Source organism: Pangasianodon hypophthalmus, chromosome 25 (assembly GCF_027358585.1).
Source record: "Pangasianodon hypophthalmus isolate fPanHyp1 chromosome 25, fPanHyp1.pri, whole genome shotgun sequence".
Lineage (NCBI taxonomy): Eukaryota > Metazoa > Chordata > Actinopteri > Siluriformes > Pangasiidae > Pangasianodon > Pangasianodon hypophthalmus.
Window position 1 is genome coordinate 14,689,727 of NC_069734.1, and position 23,168 is coordinate 14,712,894.

General features: G+C 38.9%; 1 protein-coding gene across 6 annotated transcripts in view; it reads left to right on the forward strand.

Annotated features, from left to right (window-relative positions):
• il1rapl1b (interleukin 1 receptor accessory protein-like 1b) overlaps window positions 1–20,473 on the forward strand; it is a 350,185-nt gene extending 329,712 nt beyond the window's left edge. For 4 of the 6 annotated variants that reach the window (XM_053229547.1, XM_034299839.2, XM_034299837.2 and 1 more), the window contains 3 exons: window positions 13,271–13,441; window positions 15,942–15,986; window positions 16,995–20,473. In XM_053229547.1, coding sequence (XP_053085522.1) covers window positions 13,271–13,441; window positions 15,942–15,986; window positions 16,995–17,719 — 941 coding nt within the window. In that variant the 3' untranslated portion in view covers window positions 17,720–20,473. The remainder of the gene's footprint in view (window positions 1–13,270; window positions 13,442–15,941; window positions 15,987–16,994) is intronic. The other 2 variants (XM_053229549.1, XM_053229548.1) reach the window with 1 other exon arrangement.
• The last annotated feature ends 2,695 nt before the right edge of the window (window positions 20,474–23,168 follow it).

The following is a 23,168-nucleotide window of genomic DNA, read 5'->3' on the forward strand; positions in this document are numbered from 1 at the left end:
AGCAAAATAACTGCGATTTCGTATAAAACTTTAACCATATCAGGGCTCCAAAAGTGGCGTGTCCTCCCAAAGTTCCAAAAAGTGGTATGTCCTCCCAAAGTTAAAAGGAAATCAGCAATATAAGTCCCAGAAATGGGTCTTGATAAACACGCTCTATGTGTGCTGCATCACTGGCGTGTTTTCAGAGACAGCACGTGCAGCCATTACTCATTCATCCCCATTCGTTCATTTAATACATTTAGTTATCATTTGTTTGTAATTGGGAATTTAATATTTAATACATAATATTACAGATTTTTAGGACAAATTTGTTCCTTCTCACTGCAAGCATACCATTTTAAAATTCACTTACAGCTTTCCTACGTTGTTTGTCCCCATTTTCTTCTATATATTTGCTGAGCTCCGTGCGTGTGAGGCCATGTGATACAAAGTCTATGGTCTTTGGTCACAGATAATAAGGAAGGAATAGTGACTCTGTGACTCCGTGAGTGCAAATACTGCAGAATAATATAATCTACACGATTTCTAATTAATGTTGTTCAAGCACAAACAAATCCGGTAGCGGTTAATAGCTTGTATATGGGACCTACTGAAGTGTGATCATAAGCCAGCAACAGCAGCAGTAATTTACACCACCTCTCTGCTTATTAATGTTTCATCATTTAAAAATCTTTAGAACCCTGACCTGCTACTCTTTTATTGTGGGCTCTAATGAACATATACATTTCAACCCCGTGCTCTGTTTATTTCCTTTAGTCGCAACTGAGAAATTACAAGCAGTTTATTTGATGAATTGTGTTCAGTGGTGTGCCTCGCTCCGCCTGACATTCCATTAAACAAATTGAATGGGCCTTGAACTTTAGAACAAGACAACATTGGCGAAATATTTCAACAGATTTAACACTGTCTGCTGTAACATTGAATTGTCTTACTTTTTCAAGAGGAATTGATAGATATTTTCTCTAAAAAAAGTCATAATGAAGCGATACTTTGAACGTGTCTAGGACATTGTAAAAAAATGAATGAAAATACCTTGAATATAGTCAAATTTATCTAATATTACCTCATATAGGATTACAACAAACCAAATATAAGATGATTAAACCTACTTCTAGACATTCTTTACTAATTTCAAGCTTGAAGTAGTCTTTTTCTATTGGCAGATAGCTAGTTTGATCATTTTAAGCATTTATTTCTAGAAAGAATAAGAAAATGTACAACATGAAATTAGTAAAAATGTCTAGAAACAGGTTTAATGATCTTATATTTTGTTTATGAGAATGTTCTAATATAGAAATACTAGATAGAGTTGATTATATTCAGGATATTGGCACTTGGTAACGTTTTTTTTTTTTTTTTTTTTTGCAGTGCAGTCGTGTTTCAAAAGGAACTAAAACTTTTCTGGAGTGGTTGTCAGTGTGAGGTTATTCATAATGTCCTCTAACAGGCATTGGCAGGCATCTGTGCTGAAATAGAGAGAGAGAGACAGAGAGAGACAGAGGAAGGGGGGGGAGGAGAGAGGAAAAAATATTAGTCAAGAGCCAAGGGACATGGCATATAGGATGTCAGTAAGTCTACAAAGCTGTTTTGTTTTGTTTGTCTGAAGCCATGCATATTTTTTCTTTTTGGCCACCTTCATGCCCGACATTCTGGAGGTTTCTTGTTATTACGGCGAGAGTTGCGAGGCCGTCCCTCTCCAGGGCTTGAGCATAATAGATGGCTCTAAGGCAGATAGGAGAAGGGAGAGCAGGATAGGGATGAAGGGGACTTAAAGTGAGTGCCTTGAACTTAATTCCAAACAGCAATTGTCTCCTTTAATTGTAGCACTCCAGTGAGCTCGAGGGAGAGGGAAACAGATTTTCAATTTGCTCTCAGTTTAAGGGGATCAGTTTCAATAAGCCAGCAGGCCATGCCCACAACTCCCTGAAGAGATGCACATGTCCCAGATACACAGAGGTGATTATTCCTCTTCCAACTTCTCTCTCTCCCTCTCTCTCTCTCTCACACACACATATATCCCACTTCCTCGATGAGTCTACTAGCTGAGGAATCTCTCTGTCAAAGATCTTCACTTTTATATAATCATATTGTAAGATGTAAGAGGTTGGCTCAATGGCCTCTCCAGTTAAATGAAGTTCCTGATCTTGACGTGACACTCAGGGCATCTTAGAATTATCGGAATTACCGGAATCACAACATGCTGAATGGGGAAAAGTGTTCAAGTGGCACTTTGAGCTGTAATTACTAGTGAAAACCTTAAGCAAGAATTGTTCCATAATAACTGTCTCTTGTCCCATTTTTTTTTTTTTTTTACAAATTTCAAGTGCATGTTTAATAACATCACTGATCCTTGTAGTCACTATCCCTGTTTTACAGCCCCGTACAGATCAATTATAAATCAAAGGGAAACAGGAATTGCGTGAATAAAAGTATTTATTCTTTAACCTTATATAACTTCGGCTTAAACTTAAATGTGGCCATCTGGGTATATATTTACATTTTTAAAATATAAAATATAAATATTCCATTAGCATCGGTTGATTTGCATATTTTTTTCCCCTTATTTTTTTTTTTACTGCAAAAACAATGGGAGTGTACAGAATTAAATCATTTGAATGAATAACATGAATAATAAAACAGTTACATCTGTGCCTGTTTTTACAACCTGTGCCCAAGTCACCTTGAGGAACAACAGTAAGATTTAAACTACAAAAAGTTTGGTGCCTCAGACCAAAAACTGGTGCCCCGATTGAATCCGCTTAATCCTCGGATTGGCTGATATGTGTTGTTGGTGCGTTGTAGTAATCATGTGAATTTGCTGAAAGCCAGAAAATGCAACATCAGCTGTGATATAGTGATGAAGATGATACACAGGACTCTGCAGAGACAGTGCTGCAGTGAACATCATGATTAATATCCAGACATGCAATAACACATATCAGAAAATTACCTTTCCTATGAGAAATATGAAATTTGAAGCATACGGATATCTCAGATTGATTAATTGGTCATGAAGTGTTGATTATTTAAGAGCTCAACAACTGAGTCTGATTCTTTTATACACTATTCTGATTCTAGCCCTTGAAAATCACCTTCTTTGCTTTGATTGGCAGAATTTCAAAAAAAAAAGCAAGGTGTTAATTATTGCTAGTTTTATCAGCTAGGTTTATTTTAATAATAAGCAAAGTACCAAGTATTTGGAGTATTATTTAATGACTGGCAAAGAGCTGCAAGTTATTTTTTATACCCAAGTGAACGAGTACACAAAATCCTTTAGTCAGTCCTTTGCTTCTTATGAAAAGACATTACTGTCAGGGAGAAGGTAATTGAATCTAATACAAGTGTGCCTCATCCCTCAGGGTTTAAAAGGTCTGAAGTGTACTAAAGGTCTATAACAGGATGCAAAAACACGATGGATACTGACCACGTCGGGGGCCAAAACGCCGCTTTGTTTTTCTTTTTGTCATTCTCAAAACATCCAGTAAGTGCAGGGAATAATATTAGAAAACTGGAACATGCAGTATATAATCTTGTAATGCAGTTTCCCTAATTAGTGGAAAACATGTCAATGCACATTAAAAAGGTAGCTGGCAGTAGTGAAAAAGACCAGCAGACTAATTCACTGAAATATGCTAATGTAATATACTGTGAAGGACAGCTAGTCAGGAACAGAAAGGGTGATCTTATTTGCATAATGCAAACGCTTCCCCATGTGCTTTCATACATTATTAGTAAAGAGTAAGTTTTTTTAGGAAAGTGTGCTTCTAACGTTGAGCATGCATAGTGTATTTCTATTCAGTGCTACACTTGGGGAGATTTTATTCATTTTCACGTCCTGTATGTGTGTAAATTTAATTCAAAGGAAAAAAAAAAACCCTTCAAAATCAAGATTATATGGATGCAATCTAAGAGCCTTTTCAGAGTTGGCGATTTAAGATATGTCTACATATAGGCAAGGAACGTTATCAGTATTCAGACCTGCACTACGCCTGGGCTTAACTAGATTTCCTTCCATTTACATTATTGAAATTACGTTCATGCAGTTCGTGCCTGCCTGCAGGATTTTTAAAAAATTTTGTGTAGACCTTTCAGAGTTTCATTGTTTTACTATACTACTACTACTACTACTAATTATTATTATTATTCAAAATGGCCAATTGATTTCAGCGATAACAGAAATCTATAGATGATCAACAAAATGTCAGGTGACTGTCATGAACAAGTCTATAAACTGAGTCTCAGAAACATGAGATGTGTTTACAGTTATTAGAGAATCTGTAGAGAGTCAGTGTGTCTGGTGCAGTGGTGGCTTGGTGGTTAAGGCTCAGGCTTACTGATCAGAAGGGCATGGGTTCAAAGCCCAGCCCAGCTGTATCAAGGCTGACCCTGCGGTATAACCCTGACCACCTAACAAGCTCAGATATGCAAAGAAAATTGAATTTCACTGTAATCTGTATGTGACAAATATTCTTCTTAGCTCTGTAGTGCAATCATTTTAATTTGAAATCCAGACATTGTGGTGTTGTTGTTGTTGTTGTTCCTCTTTCGGCTGCTGCTGTGAAGGGTCGCCACCGCGAATCGTTGGTCCATGTATTTTTGATTTGGCACAGATTTTACGCCGGATGCCCTTCCTGACACAAACCTCCCCAATTTTTATCTGGGCTTGGCACCGGCACTGAGAGCACACTGCTGCACGCAACCCCGGTGGCTGGGGTTGGTTCCCTGACCTGGAAACAAACCCGGGCTCCAGCGGTGAGAGCGCTGTGCCCTAACAACTAGTCCTCCTGGGACCAAATCCAGACATTGTGTACTTTTTTTTAAATATGGCTTGTTGTTATCTTATGATGAGTGCAGTAGTTACAGATAGAGATGGCACTGATCCAATAAGCAGAATCAGTATCGGGCCAAAACTAATAAAACACAGTGAACAGGATATCGGAGGAAAAAAAAAAAGAATTAATTTGACACTGTAACGTATGGAAAAGATCGTACTTAAGTTTGAAAAAATTATTATATTTATTGAGTTTTATAGTTATTATCCTGCTCGACCAGTCACTTGAATGAATCCAAACCTCAATAACGCAGAAACCATAAGGAATCAGGAACAGAAAGCTGTATGACTCCATTATATAGCCAGAATGTTATTGTACCCATTCACATAATGAATCTAATATTCAGATAGTTGGATTATGCTCAGAGGGGGTCTGAGAAATTTCTTATTATTCACCCGTGGCTACAAAAAGTTTGAGAACCCCCCACTATAGATGATTTGGTGACTGCAGAGTATCTAAAATGGCTTACCCAAAGAAAGTGTTACTGTATCAGGAGAATACAGACTGATGAACCAGATTACATTTGTAGTTTAATGTAGTCTAATATATTGAGTTTGAGAGTTAGGAATAGTTCTAATAATGCTCTTGTGATGAGAGCTGAGATCTGCAATGAACAGGCAATACTGTTTAGCACCAACCGTGCCAGAATGTGTGAAAACACCGCCATGTGATCTCGACTGTCTGATCAGTGCTTAAAGTCTATGGATCGGCTCGGCTCAGTATCTTGTGCCACCTGCTTTCTTTGCCTTGCACTGTGGCTGTCTACCGTAAGAGACCACATAAATATCTCACATAAATGTCCTGCATAAATACTAGTGTTAAACTGTGTGTGTGGGTAGCTAAAGGGGAGAGGTGGTGTGTGTGTGTGTGTACGTGTGTGTGTGTGTGTGTGTGTGTGTGTGTGTATACGTGTGCTGTTCTGTGCTGTGCTCAGCCTCTGGATCACAGCTTCCTGGAACACTTTGGCCCCATGACAAGAAGAGCTAACAGGAAAGCATGATTGATTATTCCTCCTCCAAATCACAGTCTCTTCTTGCGCTTTTACTCTTTGTTTTGACTTTTGTATCTTCTCTCTCTTTTTCTCACCTTTTCTCCCTCTCCTTCTCACTCCCCCGAACACAAGCATGATTCATCTGCACTTAAATAGTGATGAGCTGATGATCTGCCTACCTCTCCTCCTAAAGGACGGCCCACTCTCATTGCACAGTAGATTTTCTATGTGCGTATTATGGACTGGAAATACTTATTTGCGGCTATTCCCGACACAAGGTCATATGCGATTAAGCCTAACCCTTAACCCGACTTGCAGCCTACACTAGCATCGATAGCATCGTGAACCAGAGTCAAGAGGCAATCTATACTCTCAGTCAGAGGGAAATGGAAGTGCTGGTGGGAAAAGAAATACTGAGACAGAGATAAAGATAAAGATGTGCTGAAAAGTGTGATTCAAGAGCGACTGCTAGGAGAATGGTAAAGAAATGATGGACGAGTGAGAGAGAGTGATGGGACTGTCTGTAATCTGAAATGAGCCATTACGGCAGCATATGGGACGCACCTGCCATGTGCCGTCTGCCTCCACGCTTCTGCACAACTGCCGACGACAGAAATGTGAGGCAGAGTGTGGCAGTAAACTCACAAGAGGCTTGCTAAAAGTTGGGGCTCTCATTATAAAATCTGACAGGTTGATTTTTTTTTTTGTTGTTGTTTGTTTGTTTTTTTAACGTTGGCTTTACACCAGTAACAGCAGCATTATGTCCATGTTAGTGTGGAGTGTATTGTAGCTTGATTTTTTCCTATGATTTTTTTAAAAAATGTTCTTTTATAAACCTGAAATATGTTTGGTATATGATTTCTTTGTGAGACCACGTCTTCTTATAACTTTCATTTGATGACAAAATGTAAAACGGGCTGCACATCCTCATGCTTGCTTTTCATTTTGCACATTTGCATCACGCCCTAGTGCTATTTATCGTCTTTTTTATTAACTAACACGTGCAGCCAATCTTTATCCATCTTACCTCCTAAGTGGGATCAAGTTTTACTTTAATCATAATGAAAGCTAGTACAGTGCACTTAAAGAAAGATTGCTCACCCTCCTTTGTTCTCCTCCCTCTCCGTCATCTCTTGCTCACGGCTCCCTTCCAGTCAATGGAGGGATGAGCGATGGGACTCGATTAGCCTTTCTGGGGGATAATTATGAGCCAAAAAAAAAAAAAAAAAAAAGTGGAAGGGAAGAGTTTGAAAGATAATGAAAGAGAGAAAGAGACAGGAATGAACATGAGGAGAGGGACAGAGAGACAGAGAGACAGAGTGGGTTATGAAGGGAGAGAAAGCAGCGGTGGGGGGGTTGGGGGGGGATGGGGTGGTGTTAGGGGAGAGAACAGATATGGATGTTAGGGTCATAAAGAGACCGAGAATGGGGATATGGAAGGAAGGGAAATAGATTGGGTTGTGTGGTGAGGCATTAGGAAGAAAGATAGAGGAGCCAGGAGACACATTGGGCTACAATCACTGGAGAAAGTGTCAGAGAGAGAGAGAGAGAGAGAGAGAGAGAGAGAGATGGTCTTGAGGGACCATTCTGAGATAAGTGCTTCTAAGGGCACATTAGTGTTCCTGAGAGGCTATTTATTGGGCAGACAAGCTCCAAGTAAAACTGAGTCAACCTACATTATCTTGATTAGCTAATTATTTGGATTAATTGACTGCTTGTATTTATTTGAAATTCATGATTGCCTGTGGTGACTAAGATAAGCTTATGCAAAAAAAAAAAAAAATCTCCTAAGGTGCAGTTTCTACTGCATTTGATGCCTCCTATACCTTACCAGATGGGTAACTCCAATGCTAGCACACCCTGGATTGGCCTTAGTGCTTACATAGAGGTTTTCGAACTAGCTGCTACACCAAAGCCAATTTCAGCCCCTACCACTGTGGTGAAAGAAAGAGCATCCGGATATCAACAGAATTATTAATAAATGTAAAAAATGGGAATAGCAAGCACTTGGAATTGAGTACCACAAGCTATCAATACTGACAGAACATACAGAGAACCTTCCAATTCATATACCACAGCCAACTTCGCCTAGGGACAATGTTTCACTGCCTTACCACCTAAAGCACAAAATTTCTGGCTGCAAAGAATCACTTATTGTGAAGCATTTTATCAGAGAACACCACAATCTGGCAGCTATAAGTGTAGCCAGCCCCCACATATTGTTTCAACATTCTGTATATATGCAGGCTGTCGAAGACAGAAAGTTTGAAAAAGAATCCTTTTCACCAATCTAACTTTCTCGACTTTTTTTTTTTCCAACCCATAGACGTATCGGCTCCTACACCCACACTTGAGAGGAAGACTGGGCTGTTCACTAGCCTACTGGGATTACATACTTGACTTGCTTATATGTGGGATGTATTTATACAAGGTCAAGTTTCCATACATCATCAACCTAGTCTGAAAAGTCAGAAATCCTTTTAAAGGTGATGGGTTTAGCCTTATCATAATGCAACCGCTTGCATCAAATAGCATCTGTTCTATAGTGACTCTCAACAACAGTCTCAAAACATCAAGCAGTGAAGTGTTCTCAAAAGTACGTGGATCATCAAAAAAAAAAAAAAAAGAAAGAAAAGAAAAGAAAATGTGGATCATCAAAAACACAAAAAAACCTCACCCTCCTATCACTTTTCTAGAATAAATAAGAAGGTGGTGTCAGTTAAAGTGCAGCACATGATGCGGTGAGCAGATTTCTCCTGGGGAACGTTCCACATTTGAATACCTTGGACTGCATCTCAAGGGTGACCAATCTGTTCTTAAACACATCAAACATCTTCTAGATGAGTTTAATGAATTCCTTTCTGTGATTTTAACCAGCTGGAGCTGTGTCTTAAAATAGATTTTAATATCTATTCTCATGCTCATGCTCAAGCCTCATAACTCTACATTGTACAAACTTCTGATCTCATTTACTATGTCTTAGGTGTCGTTCCTGTTGTTGTACCACAGTGTTGATGAATTCCTGGTTCTGATTAGTCAGATATTGTTGATTAATTTCCTATAACAGCAGCTCTGACAGTAGTTCTGGATGAAAGGCAAATCACAGGGTTATATTAATGTTCTCTTTCTAATACGTTATCAACAAGTACATGACGTACAACAACGTTTTCTGTTAAGAGACGTAGCATTTTCAATTAGCATTTTTGGAAGGAGGCTTCAGCGTCAGTGCTTTGCATCAGTTTGTAACAGTTTGCTGTTTTTTCTGTAACATGACAAGCTGCATTTTTTTCTCATCAACTTTTTTCCTCGAGAGAAAAAAGAGCAGATCTTGTTCTGTGGATCTTGTTCAGCAACATTAAATGTAATTATAAATGGATAAAAAAGTATGCCATTCTTCAATATATAAAAATGTTAGTGTTATAAGAAAAAATTGCTGTGGTATAAGAGGAATGAAACACTTCAGGACATGCTGTTATTGGAAACTTAGTAATGAGCACCACGCCATCGTTGATTATTTTCATATAACAGCACACACCGTTATGATTTATTCCTGATTCTGTGGTTTCCTATGTAGGTCTCATTCTTTCTTTACTTCCTTTCGTACATGTTTTCCTTTAACACGAAACTCACTGCATGTGATATAACAATGCTTTCCTAAAGCAAAGGAAGACACCAAATCAATGTCCTTGAAAGAATAGAACTACTACTATAAAATGAATCTTTCTGCAGAAAAGCAAGAACGGGACAAAAACTATTCACTATTCACCCTATTTATTCAAGCATTTGAATGTCAAGGTAATTACTTCGCAGCCTTGATTTCAAATCACATAGAAAAACTAACATTCGTATTACCACTATAGATATATTAATGAATCCCTCCTATCGAATCCCATATGGATTTTTGCTAATTGAAAAACAACTCTTTGTGTAGTTACTGTTCAGTTACTTAGTCTCTCTACCATCAATCGTTTGCATTTTTTAAAATAAGTGTCAAAATATTTGAGGTAGTTTTGTCTGTCTATTAAGATCCACATCTGCTAGCGTAATATCTGCACAGAAACATTTTAGCATGATATCTGTCTTGGTTCTTGTACATTTTAATGTTGCTTATTTGACAACTAACCGCAAAAGTGCATCTGACCTGCTGCAGACCTTTCTGGTCCAGTTCAAGGATTAAACTTTGTGTTTGTTTCCATGGGTGCCAGTACCTAGAGGATTCCCCAGGGCTTGATTCTGAGCTAGCACAAAAATGCTTTTACTAGTTGATATATTAATAATTTGAATGTAATTTAAATTTCTTCCATCAGTACACAGATGACACACCGCTATTTATCTGCTCTGTGTTTGACTGAGCAGATTACTTCAGTATTGTCTATATCTAAATATTTGTGTGCTTAATTCAAGTTGAGATTCTTGCTGTATGTGATAAAGCATAAAAAGACAGATATTTATCTTGATTTGCATTTATACCCCAAACTGTCACAAGAATCACACAATCCCACAAACTATCACAAGAATCTAGAAGTCATTTCTGCTTCATGAGCCACAAGATGCGTCACACAGACTAGACCACTGTAATACTTTTTTACCCGAGAGATCTAGTACATCTCCTACCAGAATCATTGCACTGTTTCTTTAATTCCTTTATTGATTTCCTGTATGTTTAACACTTGATTTTAGAATTGTTTCATGTAAGAAATAAAACGTGGCATGCTGTTGTAGTCGATTATTTCCGTCAGGTCAACGCTGGACTTGGCAAGAAGCTCTGTTTCCCAGAACACACCGCGGCATACAAACATGGCCGCCATGGACTACACTTCCCAACACCCACAGACTTGGTCACGATCAGTCACCGGACTTCTAATCGCACACGCATGAACACAATCCCTAACACAGTATTTTAAGAAAGCCATTTCCACTTCCACATTGCAAAGTAACACTCAGTATACGTTTACCTGAACTTGCCAAGCCTTGCTTTCTGTGTATCATTATTCTGGTTTTTGACTTTGCTCTGTTCCTAGTTTGGATTTTGTCCTGGTATTAATGTTTGCTGATCATCTGACCTTTTGCCTGTTTATTGGACCATGTTTTTGAACATTGTGTTGGATTTGTTTGCCAGTCTCGTTAATAATACTTTGAACTGTATTTGCATTCACCATCACCATCCTCTTATGATAATTTCCCAATATCAGCTCATCCCAAAGTGGTCTGTTCCTCTCATGCCACAGCAACTTGCCAAAATGTAGTAAACAGCAGAATGTCATACATGTTATAACAAGTTTAACAAGCTGAAGTGTAGGTGGGAGAGACAGATGGCGCTGAAGTTAGAGAGCTGGACTTTGGCCTATTACAGTTATAACATTAATTAAAAGGGAATATAAGTGACATGTAAGAGGCAAACCCTTATCCAGTGTACTATCAAAATAAAGCCTGGCTGTATGACATCACATACTCTAGCCCTCACAGTTAGATAGCCAACATCAGGCATGCCTTTATTTATTTATTTATTTATTTATTTATTTTTAACATACTTATCATATTAGAGGAAGAATTTTTCCCTGACCAAAATAACTGTTCATGTTTTAAGCAGCTGGAAGATGTGATCGTGTCTTATTTATTTAGCTTCACTACTAAATAAATGGCAGTGTAATTTATGTCTAGATCTTCTGAACATTTTTGCTGCGAAGAAAAATATTTTGAACAGCTGTGCTCAAATGGCCACTTACGAGAACAATTCAGCGTGACCATTAGGAAATTAAGGAGCATTAGGATCAGCCAGGGGACTAAAAACATCACAGAGTCGGCGAGATAGCCCATTCAAACTGTTCAATCATGCTGGTTAAAACCTGGGACATGAAACAAACCACTGAAAGGTTTTAGGAATGTACAAGCAATACAAAGAGTATCACTGATGGATGAAGGCTAACAACAGTATTGACTGGACTTTCCTAATGATCTGATTTTGTTTGCAGCAGTTTAATAGATTTAATTTCTCTTTTAAGGAACACACATTTGAGCTTTCGACATAGCCGTGGTGTTTGGCTGTAAGTAAAATGTTTGACCGTGTAAAACAAGGCTTGCGCTTACAGTGGTACATGCAGGAAGTTCAGTTTTCCAGAGCGGCCTGGAAGTCAAATGCAACCAAGGGAAATAAAAACATGATTGATTCTTCGTAATTATGTAGGTGTCCTAACTAATAGGTTAGCCGATTTTGCTGTATCTACCAAGAGATTAAACAGTAGTGAAAAAAAATCCTGACCGCAACTCATAAATGAAAAGAGACTTACTAAATTACTTTCAGAGATTAAATACACCATGCACAATAGCTCTATTAAATAAAATGAAGTTCAATTATAGACATAAGAGGTAATTTTTTTCCCCCTTCAGAAGTCCTTAAGCTATTTCTTCGGGCCTGTAAGGCTCTTCAGGTTTCCCTTTTGGGAATCTTCTTAGATTGGTTTAGAAACAATGCTGAACCTCATTAATGACAGTGTGCAGCCTCATTTTCCCACATTTACCTCATTTTTCTGACATGCCTTACAATTAGGCTGGATTTTCTATCCAGCTCTAAATATAGAAGCATTTTCTTGTTTTTATCCAAACGCATTAAAGAATAATAACCGTATGAGAATGAGATCTCCAGCCAAAGCCTTACAAACCAGCAGCCACAGTTCATTAGTGATTACAGCCAGAGTCGTAGATGTAAAAATAGCTAATTATGCAGGGCTTTATTCTCTCCATGAGCTACTGTTCATTCACGGCTAAATGAAAAGGTCTAACAGGAGCGAGAAAGCAGCTTTTCCACGTTTGCGAGACATATTCAGCATGTTACATCCTGCCTCAGACAGAGAGTGTGTCAAAGTCGATAAACCGCCATCACGTCTCTGCTGGGGGCTAATTTTAGATGAGGGCGTTCAAACAGCCTTGCCACCATGAGTTAGCTCACAAACCACACATATCCACAGGTTGCCTTGGCAGTAAGTGGACGGTCATTTGGAAAAGGTCCGAGATCGATGGCCCACGCTGTTCTCGCTCGATGAGCATTAGCCTCCTTTTGTGAGCGAGAGCTGCTCACTCCCAGATTTGTTGATTACTTTGTTGTGGTAAATCAGCCCAGTGGAGGTGCCCTGAGCTGTGAAAATCTAATACGACTTGCTAATACAAAAAGCAAAAAAAAAGGGTGTTCTGCCAACCTCTTTGATTACTTCGCTATTTCCCAGTGCTGCTAACGGCCTGTGTACAATTTAGTCACAAATCTAACTGACACAGGCTATTTATGTAACTTATACCGCATATCTACAATGATTTATTTGGTTTACATTATCTAAATGTGAAAAGTGCATTAGCATGATGTTAAGTGTTTTCTTTCAGAGAATATGAGCCACTATCACCCATGATATATTTCAGACAGTGCACTCATTATAACTGGGTTTTGTATGTTTTGCAGAAAACAAGGACTATGACGCATATTTGTCCTACACTAAAGTGGAGCCAGAACAGTGGAGCCAAGAGTCCAGAGAGGAGGAACGTTTTGCCCTGGAGATTCTTCCTGATGTTCTGGAGAAACATTATGGGTATAAACTCTTCATCCCAGACAGGGATTTGATTCCTACTGGAAGTAAGTTCAGCTGGTCAAGCATGAAATTCTGTGTAGATTTCTCACCGTGGCTGTGTGCATGTATGTACAGCAGTCTGGAAATACCCATCCGATATCTCTGTGCCTGAAGTTTTAAAAAAAAAATGAGTTATGACCAAAACAAACACATTGAATTACATCTTTTGAAAACAAAAGGCTACAATTTCAAGATGTCTAAAACCTTGCTAGCTAAGCCTGAGTTTCTGACAGTGAATGTCAGGAGTTGATGGATAGCTACATGCTGTAGTGAAAAGCGCCTAATCAGTGCTGTTTGTGATCAGATCCCGGCTGTCCAAAAGTCTATAATGCTTCTGTATAGATAAATTTTTAAAATGTTTAAATGACCTAATAAAAGGACATTAATAACAAGAAATTCAGCCAGACAGAAGTGACTGTATGAATCAGTGATTCCCCACTGATGATATCGTGAACAGTGAAGAGATAACGACGAAGATGAAGCTCATGTTTACAGGTGATGAGAAAAACTGTTGTTTTTCTGTAAGTAGATTTGGTTATAAATGTAGAGGTAGACAGGACATCTTTCAGTGGAATTGGAATAGAACTTTTAAAAGCACTTTTCACTAAGCAGACTCTAAACTATGGCCAAAAGTTTGTGGACATCTGACTAACATCTGACTATATCACCCATGCAGGTCTTCCCCAAACTATTACCACAAAGTTAGAAGCACATGATTATATAGAATGTCTTTGTATGCTGTAGCATTACAAATTCTCTTCACTGGAACTAAGAGGCCCAAACATGTTCGAGCATGACAATGCTCATGTGCACAAAGCGAGCTCCATGAAGACATGGTGTGTTAAGGTTGGAGTGGAAGAACTCGAGTGTCCTGCACAGAGCCTTGACCTCAACCTCACTGGAAACACCTTTGGAATGAATTGGAATGTCGACTGCATCCCAGACCTTCTGACTCGACATCATGCCTGATCTCACTAATGCTCTTGTGGATGAATGATCATAAAGTTCCACAGAATTTTACGCTCCAAAATCTAGAAGCGTGGAGCTTATTATAACAGCAACAGTGATGGTCAGATGTCCACAAACATTTGGCCACTTCATATTATGAGAACGTGTAGTTTTCAGAACTATACATAGTAGTACTAGTCAGTGTTTTTTCCAAGGCTGCTACGTGTGTGTGTGTATGTGTGTTATGTATATGTATGTGGACACTAATATGTCATTACATGTGTATGTATCTACCTGATTGATTATTTGTATTGTATGTGGTTGTATGTACTGTATGTCTATGACATCTATGTCTCTTGTCGTCTCATAAATGTCTCTCATTTATATTCATTTTATTCCATGAGTCATGTATGTTGTCATTGTCTCGAACCTCATTTTAATTTCAAATCCAGAGTATGTTATATAAACGAACACTTGGCAAACCTCATTGCTGGAGGACCTCATTAGAATTTTGTCACTCTTCCATGGCATTACCTGCTTTCATTACTGCCAGTCAGCAAACAACATTAAAATGCTTCTGTGCATCCATGTCTGCTTTATGTGCGGAAATAAAGCAAATACCACATTGCTGTTTGCTTCTTTAAAAAGATTATGTACCTACTAATGTTACTGAAGGTGTTTATTTGAAATACTTATCACTTTAGTGCTGTTTTCATCATCTCCTGTTTCTTCCATTTTGACCGCTATGTTTCAACTTTTCATTGTCACTGTGTGTGTGTGTGTGTGTGTGTGTGTGTGTGTGTGTGTGTGTGTGTAATTGACCTCCGATGGGACTGTTTGCTTTTAATGTGGGATAAACACACAGGGTTAATAAAGCTCAATCTGACACCTCGATCTACACCAGATTTATTTTACAATACATTTTTACAGTTTTAAAGTGTTTTTAAATCACATTTTGCAGCTTCATACTTATTCTTCATCATCACATTTACATTCATTTCCTGTTAATAACTCAATAACTTGGGGGTAAAGACCCAGAATGAGATGCTTGTATACACAGCAGCTGAATTATTGGCACCCTTGGTGAAGATATATATATGGACTTCTTTTATGTAAATACATGACCATGCACAAAACATAGACTATCACACACTGCTACTGAAAATCTTTACTGAAAAGTCTTTGGTCTCTTAGCCTTTGGTCCCATCTATGTCTCATCTCCATGATCTGTGTGTAAAAATAAGTCTCAGTGTTGTATCTTGAGCTGGCTTACTCATATAATTAATGTAAAACTTTTCAAACAAGCACAAGTGCTTTAAAAAGTAACTCCTACAGGCTTTGTTAGCCCTGCAGTGCCAAGTCCCATATTAAACTGGGAAAAACTGGTGTTTTTTTTTGTGTTTGTGAACACAAAAGCAAATCATCAGGGCCAAAAGCAAAATCAAATAGCTGGTGCCAGTTTCTCTTCTGTGGAAGTCCCTGCACTATTGCTGTGATAAGTTGCTGCTGAGTTTTTTTTTTGCTGTTTGATGAAATATTGAAATTATTTATGTTTAGGTTTCACCAATGATCATTTCCAGGATGACACGAGACTCCTTAGAGGTACAGCTTTCTCCACTTCTGTCAGCAGTAGTAGACTGCACTTTTTCTTTTCTTTTTTTTTTTTTTTAAAACTTTTCAGACATGGGTGGCTCAGCGTTTAGTCTAAATCGGGATCAAGGTCTGGCGCAGTGCTAGCTCAAGGGCCGAGGCGATAAATCTGATATGAGATGCTCAGACAAGGGCTTCTCAAGGGCTTACTTCTGTAATGTCAGCTCACTTTTAGTAAACCTGGTGTCAGAAAAGCCACAGACAGTGCAGAGAGGATGTATGAGTACAGTGTGTGGGAGTTAATATGGAGAAAGAGAGACAGACAGAAAACCAGTAAGATGGAAGTGTGACAGAGAGAGAGAGAGAGAGAGAAGGACAGACAGATAGACACAAAAGAATTAGGATCACTTTCAAAATGTAATTTATTTCCTGTATTAAGAGGAAGTTTGCTTCTTGAGTGTGTTGTGTGTGTCTCTGCCTCTGTCTTTGAGCTCTTGATTACTAAATCCCACATAAATAGCAGAAGAAACACACTTAGCACAGCCCAAAGAGTGGCAGCAAGGTGTTCCGCTTTGTTGTCTTATTTGTCTTTTTGAGCTTGATAGCAATGTACAGCATTGGTTTTGCATTTAAAAGTGTTATTGTTGCTTCTGATTAAGTCCTTGAATGTACTACAGCTGGCTCTGGCTTTCTTTGTTAAGCCGCTAAATCGGTGCAGAACAGTGGAGTGTTGAAAAACGGCTCTTGGAAAATGCCTGTGCTTCTGTTTTATGTCACGTCCCCATTTCGTGTGTGTGTTTGTCCCGTTTTGTGTAAATTGTCTCACGTTAATGCCTTTAAGTTATTTGTTAAAAATGTTTTAAAAATGTACCCGATAAACAAATTGTGAAAGCTTTTTAAACGAGACATTGCAACAACATTCTCAGGACGTATCATTAATGCTGTATGTTTAACCGGATATGTGCGTGTTTTAGATACTCATTTCTTTCTCTTTTCCGTCTCCCTTCCCGTCTTCCTAAGCCTACATTGAAGACGTTGCACGCTGTGTGGACCAGAGCAGACGGCTCATCATCGTGATGACACCAAGCTACGTGGTGCGGCGTGGCTGGAGCATCTTCGAGCTGGAGACGCGTCTGCGCAGCATGCTGGCGAGCGGCGAGATCAAGGTGATCCTGATCGAGTGCGCCGAGCTGCGCGACACCATCAATTACCAGGAGGTGGAGGCACTTAAGCACACCATCAAGCTGCTCACTGTCATCCGCTGGCCCGGGCCTGAGGGCAGCAAGCTTGGAAGCAAGTTCTGGAAGCGGTTACGCTACGAGATGCCGTTCAAGCGGCGTGAGCGTGCGCTGTCACACGAGCTCTCGCATGAGCTCTCGCATGAGCAGGCGCTGGATGCCGGGGAGCTGCAGAGCGTCTCGGCTCTCTCGATGGCCGCGGCTGCCTCCACGGCTGTGGCCACTGCGCGGCCCGAGTTGCGCTCCGCCTTCCGCAACAGCAGCTGCCACGCTCCGATCGGACAGAAACACTACTACCGCAGCTATGGGTATGACGTGCCACCGCTGGCGACTCTGGGCACCCATCATACCTACTGCAACATCCCTATGACTCTGCTGAACGGACAGCGCACACAGGGCAAAGCACAGCGCACTGAGCAGCAGCAGCAACTGGAGGAGCAGCACGCCAATAACGCCATGTTGCCACTGCTACCACGTGAGACGAGCATCTCCAGCGTCATCTGGTGACGTCTTCTGGTGCCAGAAAAGGACCATTTTTTTTAGCAACAGTCTTTAAAACCTTGTTGACACCTTTCCTAGTAATGTAAGCGATAAAAAAAAAAAAGACAAAAACAGATCATATAGATTGCTGTTGCTGCTGTTGAACTTATTCACAAACATCAACAAAATGAGAAGTCCAGTAACACTGGACCTGAGGTGATAAGGTGTGAGTGCAAAGGTCTATAAAAACACAGAGAAGATGCTGTGTTTCAAGACCTGCACACTCGCCCTTATACACACACACACACACACACACACTCACTCTGACACTTAAGGAATACAGGGTCTTGTACATATATTTGAGATTTCTTTGTAGCATTGGTATTTTTTCAGTTACAACATTTCTGTTTCTTTTACTTTTTTATCATCCAAATGTTTTGTATCTAATTTTTTAATTATCATTATTATATTTTTTTTTCTTGAGAAGAGATCTGTAAGGTATTAAGATTTTTTTTGCATTTTTCTCAACTTGTAGTTTGCAAGAATTTTTTTATTTTTTTTTTTTTTTAAGTGTTTTGGGATTTGTGGCGTTGTGATGTTTTCTTTGAGAGAACACCGTTGTTCTGTTGTATTTTATTTTTTTTTGGTTGATGGTTGAACAGTGAGTATCTCAGTTTTTAGAGACTCATGAACAAAACTCGATTATGCAAAAAGTGCAGAAGCCTGGGAGCTAAATTTCTTCCTGAACAAACGACCAAGCAGAAGACACGGGAGAGGAAGCAAAATGCCTCAACATGATGATCTAGTGTCTCTGTACTCTCTCTCTCTCTCTCTCTCTCTCTCTCTCTCTTGCTCTCTCTCTCTTTCATGAATATTAATACTTTCTATCAAAAAGAGAAAACCAACAGCTTTGCTGTTTAGCTTGATAGTAAAAAAAAACATTCACCATTGAAAAAAAAATCTGTATATTATTTTAAAAGAAAGAAGTATATTTTTATAACAAAAAGAATTTGCTTGGAAAGACATAGTCGCATTTCAGTCCACTAATCAAAGGTGTAGAGTGATTTGTTTGCATAAAGACCTACCTTTAATTTGAAAGTTAAAAATGAAAGTATTTTCATTTGTTTTTGTCAAAGTCTTAAATCAGGGATGGGTGAAGGGGAAAGAGGGAAAAGAGTATATTTGTGTTTTTATCTTACCCATGGCGACAGTGTCATTTTTGAGTGTCATAGCAACTAGATATGTATTCAGTTTATAATATAAATATATAATTATATATTTACAAAATATTTCACATCATCTTCATCAAACCCAATCGGGATTGTTCTTATTTTCCGTTCACTACTGAAAAAACTTTGAACCTCCAGTTTAGTGCCTCCCTGCACACTCACATATACTCACTTCCTGTCGCATAACAAAGCACCTTCTACCAGTTTGTCATGGAGCTGCATTGGATATGTGCTCACTTCCTGTTAGGAACATACAGTCATGACATCATTTCCTCTCTGTGCCTCATCTTTGTTTTGGAATAGAAGCTGAAATTCAGTGTAACTTATCACAAACTGGTCACAGTTTCACCTACAGACAGAAAACGGCCAAGTCTGAGCTCCAAGATAAGAAAATGTACTCATGTTGATTCTCTCAGGAGCAGCTCGGATGTCCAGGGCCGAGCGATGTAAATTTGGAGCGGAAGAATGGAGGCAATTCTCCTGCTTTTCCAAAACTAAACCTTTTGTGAAAGCCAGAGGCAACTATGAACTTGTTTAGGTTCAGAACAAACATATATGTTAGCATAGTCCCAGAATATCAAATTTGCAAAGCAAAACTCGTATAAAAATTAGGAAAAGATGACGTTTCTTCTCTCATTCACTACGTCACTCCTCCATCTCTCTTCTAGTAAATATTCCATGAGACTGGGATGTTTGTATCCTTGGCCTCATGTTGAGGTGCATGGTGCAACCAAGCTTTAGGGTTAATGAAGGATCCAGCTGTTCCTTTCCACATCCATTACCATTTAAAGATGAGACGCAAAGCTGGTCTTGGAGCAGCCTCCAAACGGCACTTCCACCCTTCTTACCAACGTACAGCCTCGTTGTCAGCCACGCTGGAGGTGTATGAGCACCAGGGTTTGCGAGCATGATTGCTCTAAGCAGATACTTCACAGCTCTGTCAGGTTTGGATGCTAATCTAAGACGAGCTTTGCAACTGGACTTTAAATAGGAAAAAAAAACCAAAGCTGTTCAGCATTTTTGTCAGCATGTGCAGGGCAGTGGAATACAGAATATGTGATACATCACTTTTTTTTGTCATTTTGTTTTTCAAATGTATTTATTGCTGTTGAAACAGAAGTGATAAGTCCCAGGTTATGACAGAGAATGCAGTATTATCCAGAATCACATCATTTAATATAAAAAACTTTGATCATGATCCAGTATTTGTTCCTCACACAGTCGTGCTAATAGAGTGGTGATTATAATATAAAAAGACAAATGATATGCAAAATTATGTAAATTAGGGAATGGATAGGAAACAGGGTTGTCTCAATTTACTGCTCATCAAACAAACATTTGATTTTTTTTTTTTTGAATGACTCTATTAAACACTTCACTATTACCATGTTTGTTTTGGGTGTTATGTGCTGGAGGTAGACTTCTGTCTCCGAGTCGCTGCTCTGCTAAATTAGGCAAATGTGTCGAATGTTAAACTGGCAGAAAGATACAGCAGAAGCCTGATGGATTTCCGAGTGCACCGATCGTTAGTCATTATTTCCATTTTTAACCATTTCAGTCTGAGCGTTGTGTATATTTATCATACAAACTGAAATGGTAATTAGATCTAAGACAATAAGACAATCCAGACACATTCATAAGAAGATGTCCAAGTCAGTGGTAAATTTCCTAAACATTTGGGATAAAAGTGATTAAAAAAGGTAGCTCAGATTTATCCTTGACAGGTTCACAACTCTACGCTAAAGACACGAAAGATTAAGCTGCTGTTTGATCAATAAAAAAAAGACAATGATTAAAAAAATACCCTTTTTTTATCATTCTCTTTTTTTAATCGGTACCTTCATTGTTAATTAAAGAGATATTATTATTATTATTATTATTATTAACAATAAAATATACATTTATTAATTGCATTTTAATTCATTTAATTAGCTATCATGTTATGTTACCAAATGAATGATCATCAACACGCATCAGTATTTAGTATAAAAATGCCTGAATTATCAAATCAAAGCTGTTAAATGAGAATGAATATGTTGAGTTTTGTCCCGAAACTGTGTGAAACACTTCTTGAAAATCTGTTCCACCTACCAGCAGTGTGTAAAATTGACAGATTGAAACAAGGACAGACACACACACACACACACACACAGCGTGCTAGTTTTCTGCAGAGAGGAAAAGGAAGAAAGGTATGTTGACTGTTATCCTACGCCGCAGCTATTGGCCTGTTACCATGAGAACTACATTACACTCTGTCCTGATGAGAGAGTAATCTTTTTTGGAACAATTTTGGAACAAACATTTGAAAATCTGTGGTGGTGGTGGTGGTGCAGGAGGAGAAGAGCACAAAAACACAAAAGAATACTAATGGCATTGTTAAATAAAGAACAGCATACACACACACACCCACACACACACACACACCTGGCTCCAGTGCTCACAGCTCTCTGCTGTAATAGGTCAGCTTGGGCCAGTGCTGACCAAGGGGCAAGCGTCCATTTCAGGACTAATTAAGATAATTGTGTTTGGAGGCCAAAGCCGATCACTGCCTGGAGACCGTAAAGCCGAGCGTGGCTCTGTTAATTCCCCAATGGAGCGCACAAATCAGGTTGCACTCAGTAGTTTAGGCACTGGTGCAGGCATCACTGAGGCTCGAAGCTTTACTGCAAGTCAGAGCTTGGCTGAGGGAGTAATTGGTCAAAAGCTCTAGTCTCTGACTCTCTTACTTTATCCCTCCCTCTTACTCCTCCCTCGCTCTCTCGCTCTCTCATCAGAACCTATAACTCACAGCTCTGCTGTAAAATCGGGATTCTGCAATCAATAGGACTTTTCATTCTGTTCTGCTTCTTCCTCGGGCACTGAATCCTATACCACACACACACACACACACACACACACACACACACACACACACACACACACACGCACACACCGAGGCATGGGAGTGAGTATACACTGCAGATAAGTGCTCTTCAGTGTATTCATCTCCTCCTCAGGTCTCCCTTAGCCATCTTTGTACAATTAAGAATTTTTATTGGATGTGAAGTATTTGACACTTGCAGGATGCCCTTGCGTCATATTCTGCACTCAATCATGGCGGCTGTGATGACCAGATGCAAATCACTTCCAAAAGAACCGACTGCTGTAAGGAAGAATGGAGGTGAAATGAATTCAATTCAGAGACAATGTATAGGAAAAAAATGTTTATTAATTGACTCTAGTCTCATATAGCCTCATATAGCCTTTACATTATTAATAAATTATATTATAAATAAGTTTTATTGTTTTTCTATTTATGTTTATGTTCACTTTACTTTTGTTAAATTGCAGCCACACACTTAGTCCTAAATTTTTTTTTTTTTTTGGTTTGTCACTAAGCTATCAAACTCATAACTATCATGGAATCTTTTTTTAAGGGTACTGACATAAACCAGCCACAGGCCACATCACCTTTCTAGTTCTAAAGGTCAGAGTTCATAAACAGGATACAGTTAATCTACACACACACACACACACACACATTAATAAAGTGTCTGTTGGCTTGCACTGTACTAACTAGTATTACATGTAAGATTCCAGTAAATGCATCTCTAGCACTGGCATCTCCTAGAAAAAAAGAAAGAACTGATTAAAAAAAAAAAAAACGCTACCACACCAGATGTTTTCATTTAGCATAAAGCAAACGCCATCTGGCTGTTCGAAATCAGTCTCGCCTCTCCAGCTAAAATACCACTCGCTTCATTAAAGAGGCACACAGTGAAGCCAGCCTCCAGACAGCCACCAGAAGTGCGAACAACTTCATCACATTAAGCACCGTTCCTCAGAAGGCAGTGTGTGTAAGTATGTGTGTGTGTGTGTGTATATATATATATGAATACATATATACACTCCACATGTTTTTTATAGAGAAGTACATTTTTTTTTTTCTCATTTCTTTTTAATTGTTGAGGTACAGTTTATGGTCAGTTGTAGTCATATGTGTATTAATGTGTGTGTGGAGACTAAATGTACTCATGATTATAAGAATCCAGTACATGATGTTTCCATTTGTAAGGAGAATGTAGGAGTTTTTAGGTCACAAAGTATTACCTATTGAAGTGATTACCTTTTGAATACTGATTGTATTGATTGAATACTGATTTACAGACTGTAAACACACACTGTAAGGCTTACAGTAAGGTTGACCAGGCTATAGAGGAAAGCGTTATTAACCTAGACGCTGTTCTGATATCTGCTGTAACAGGTTC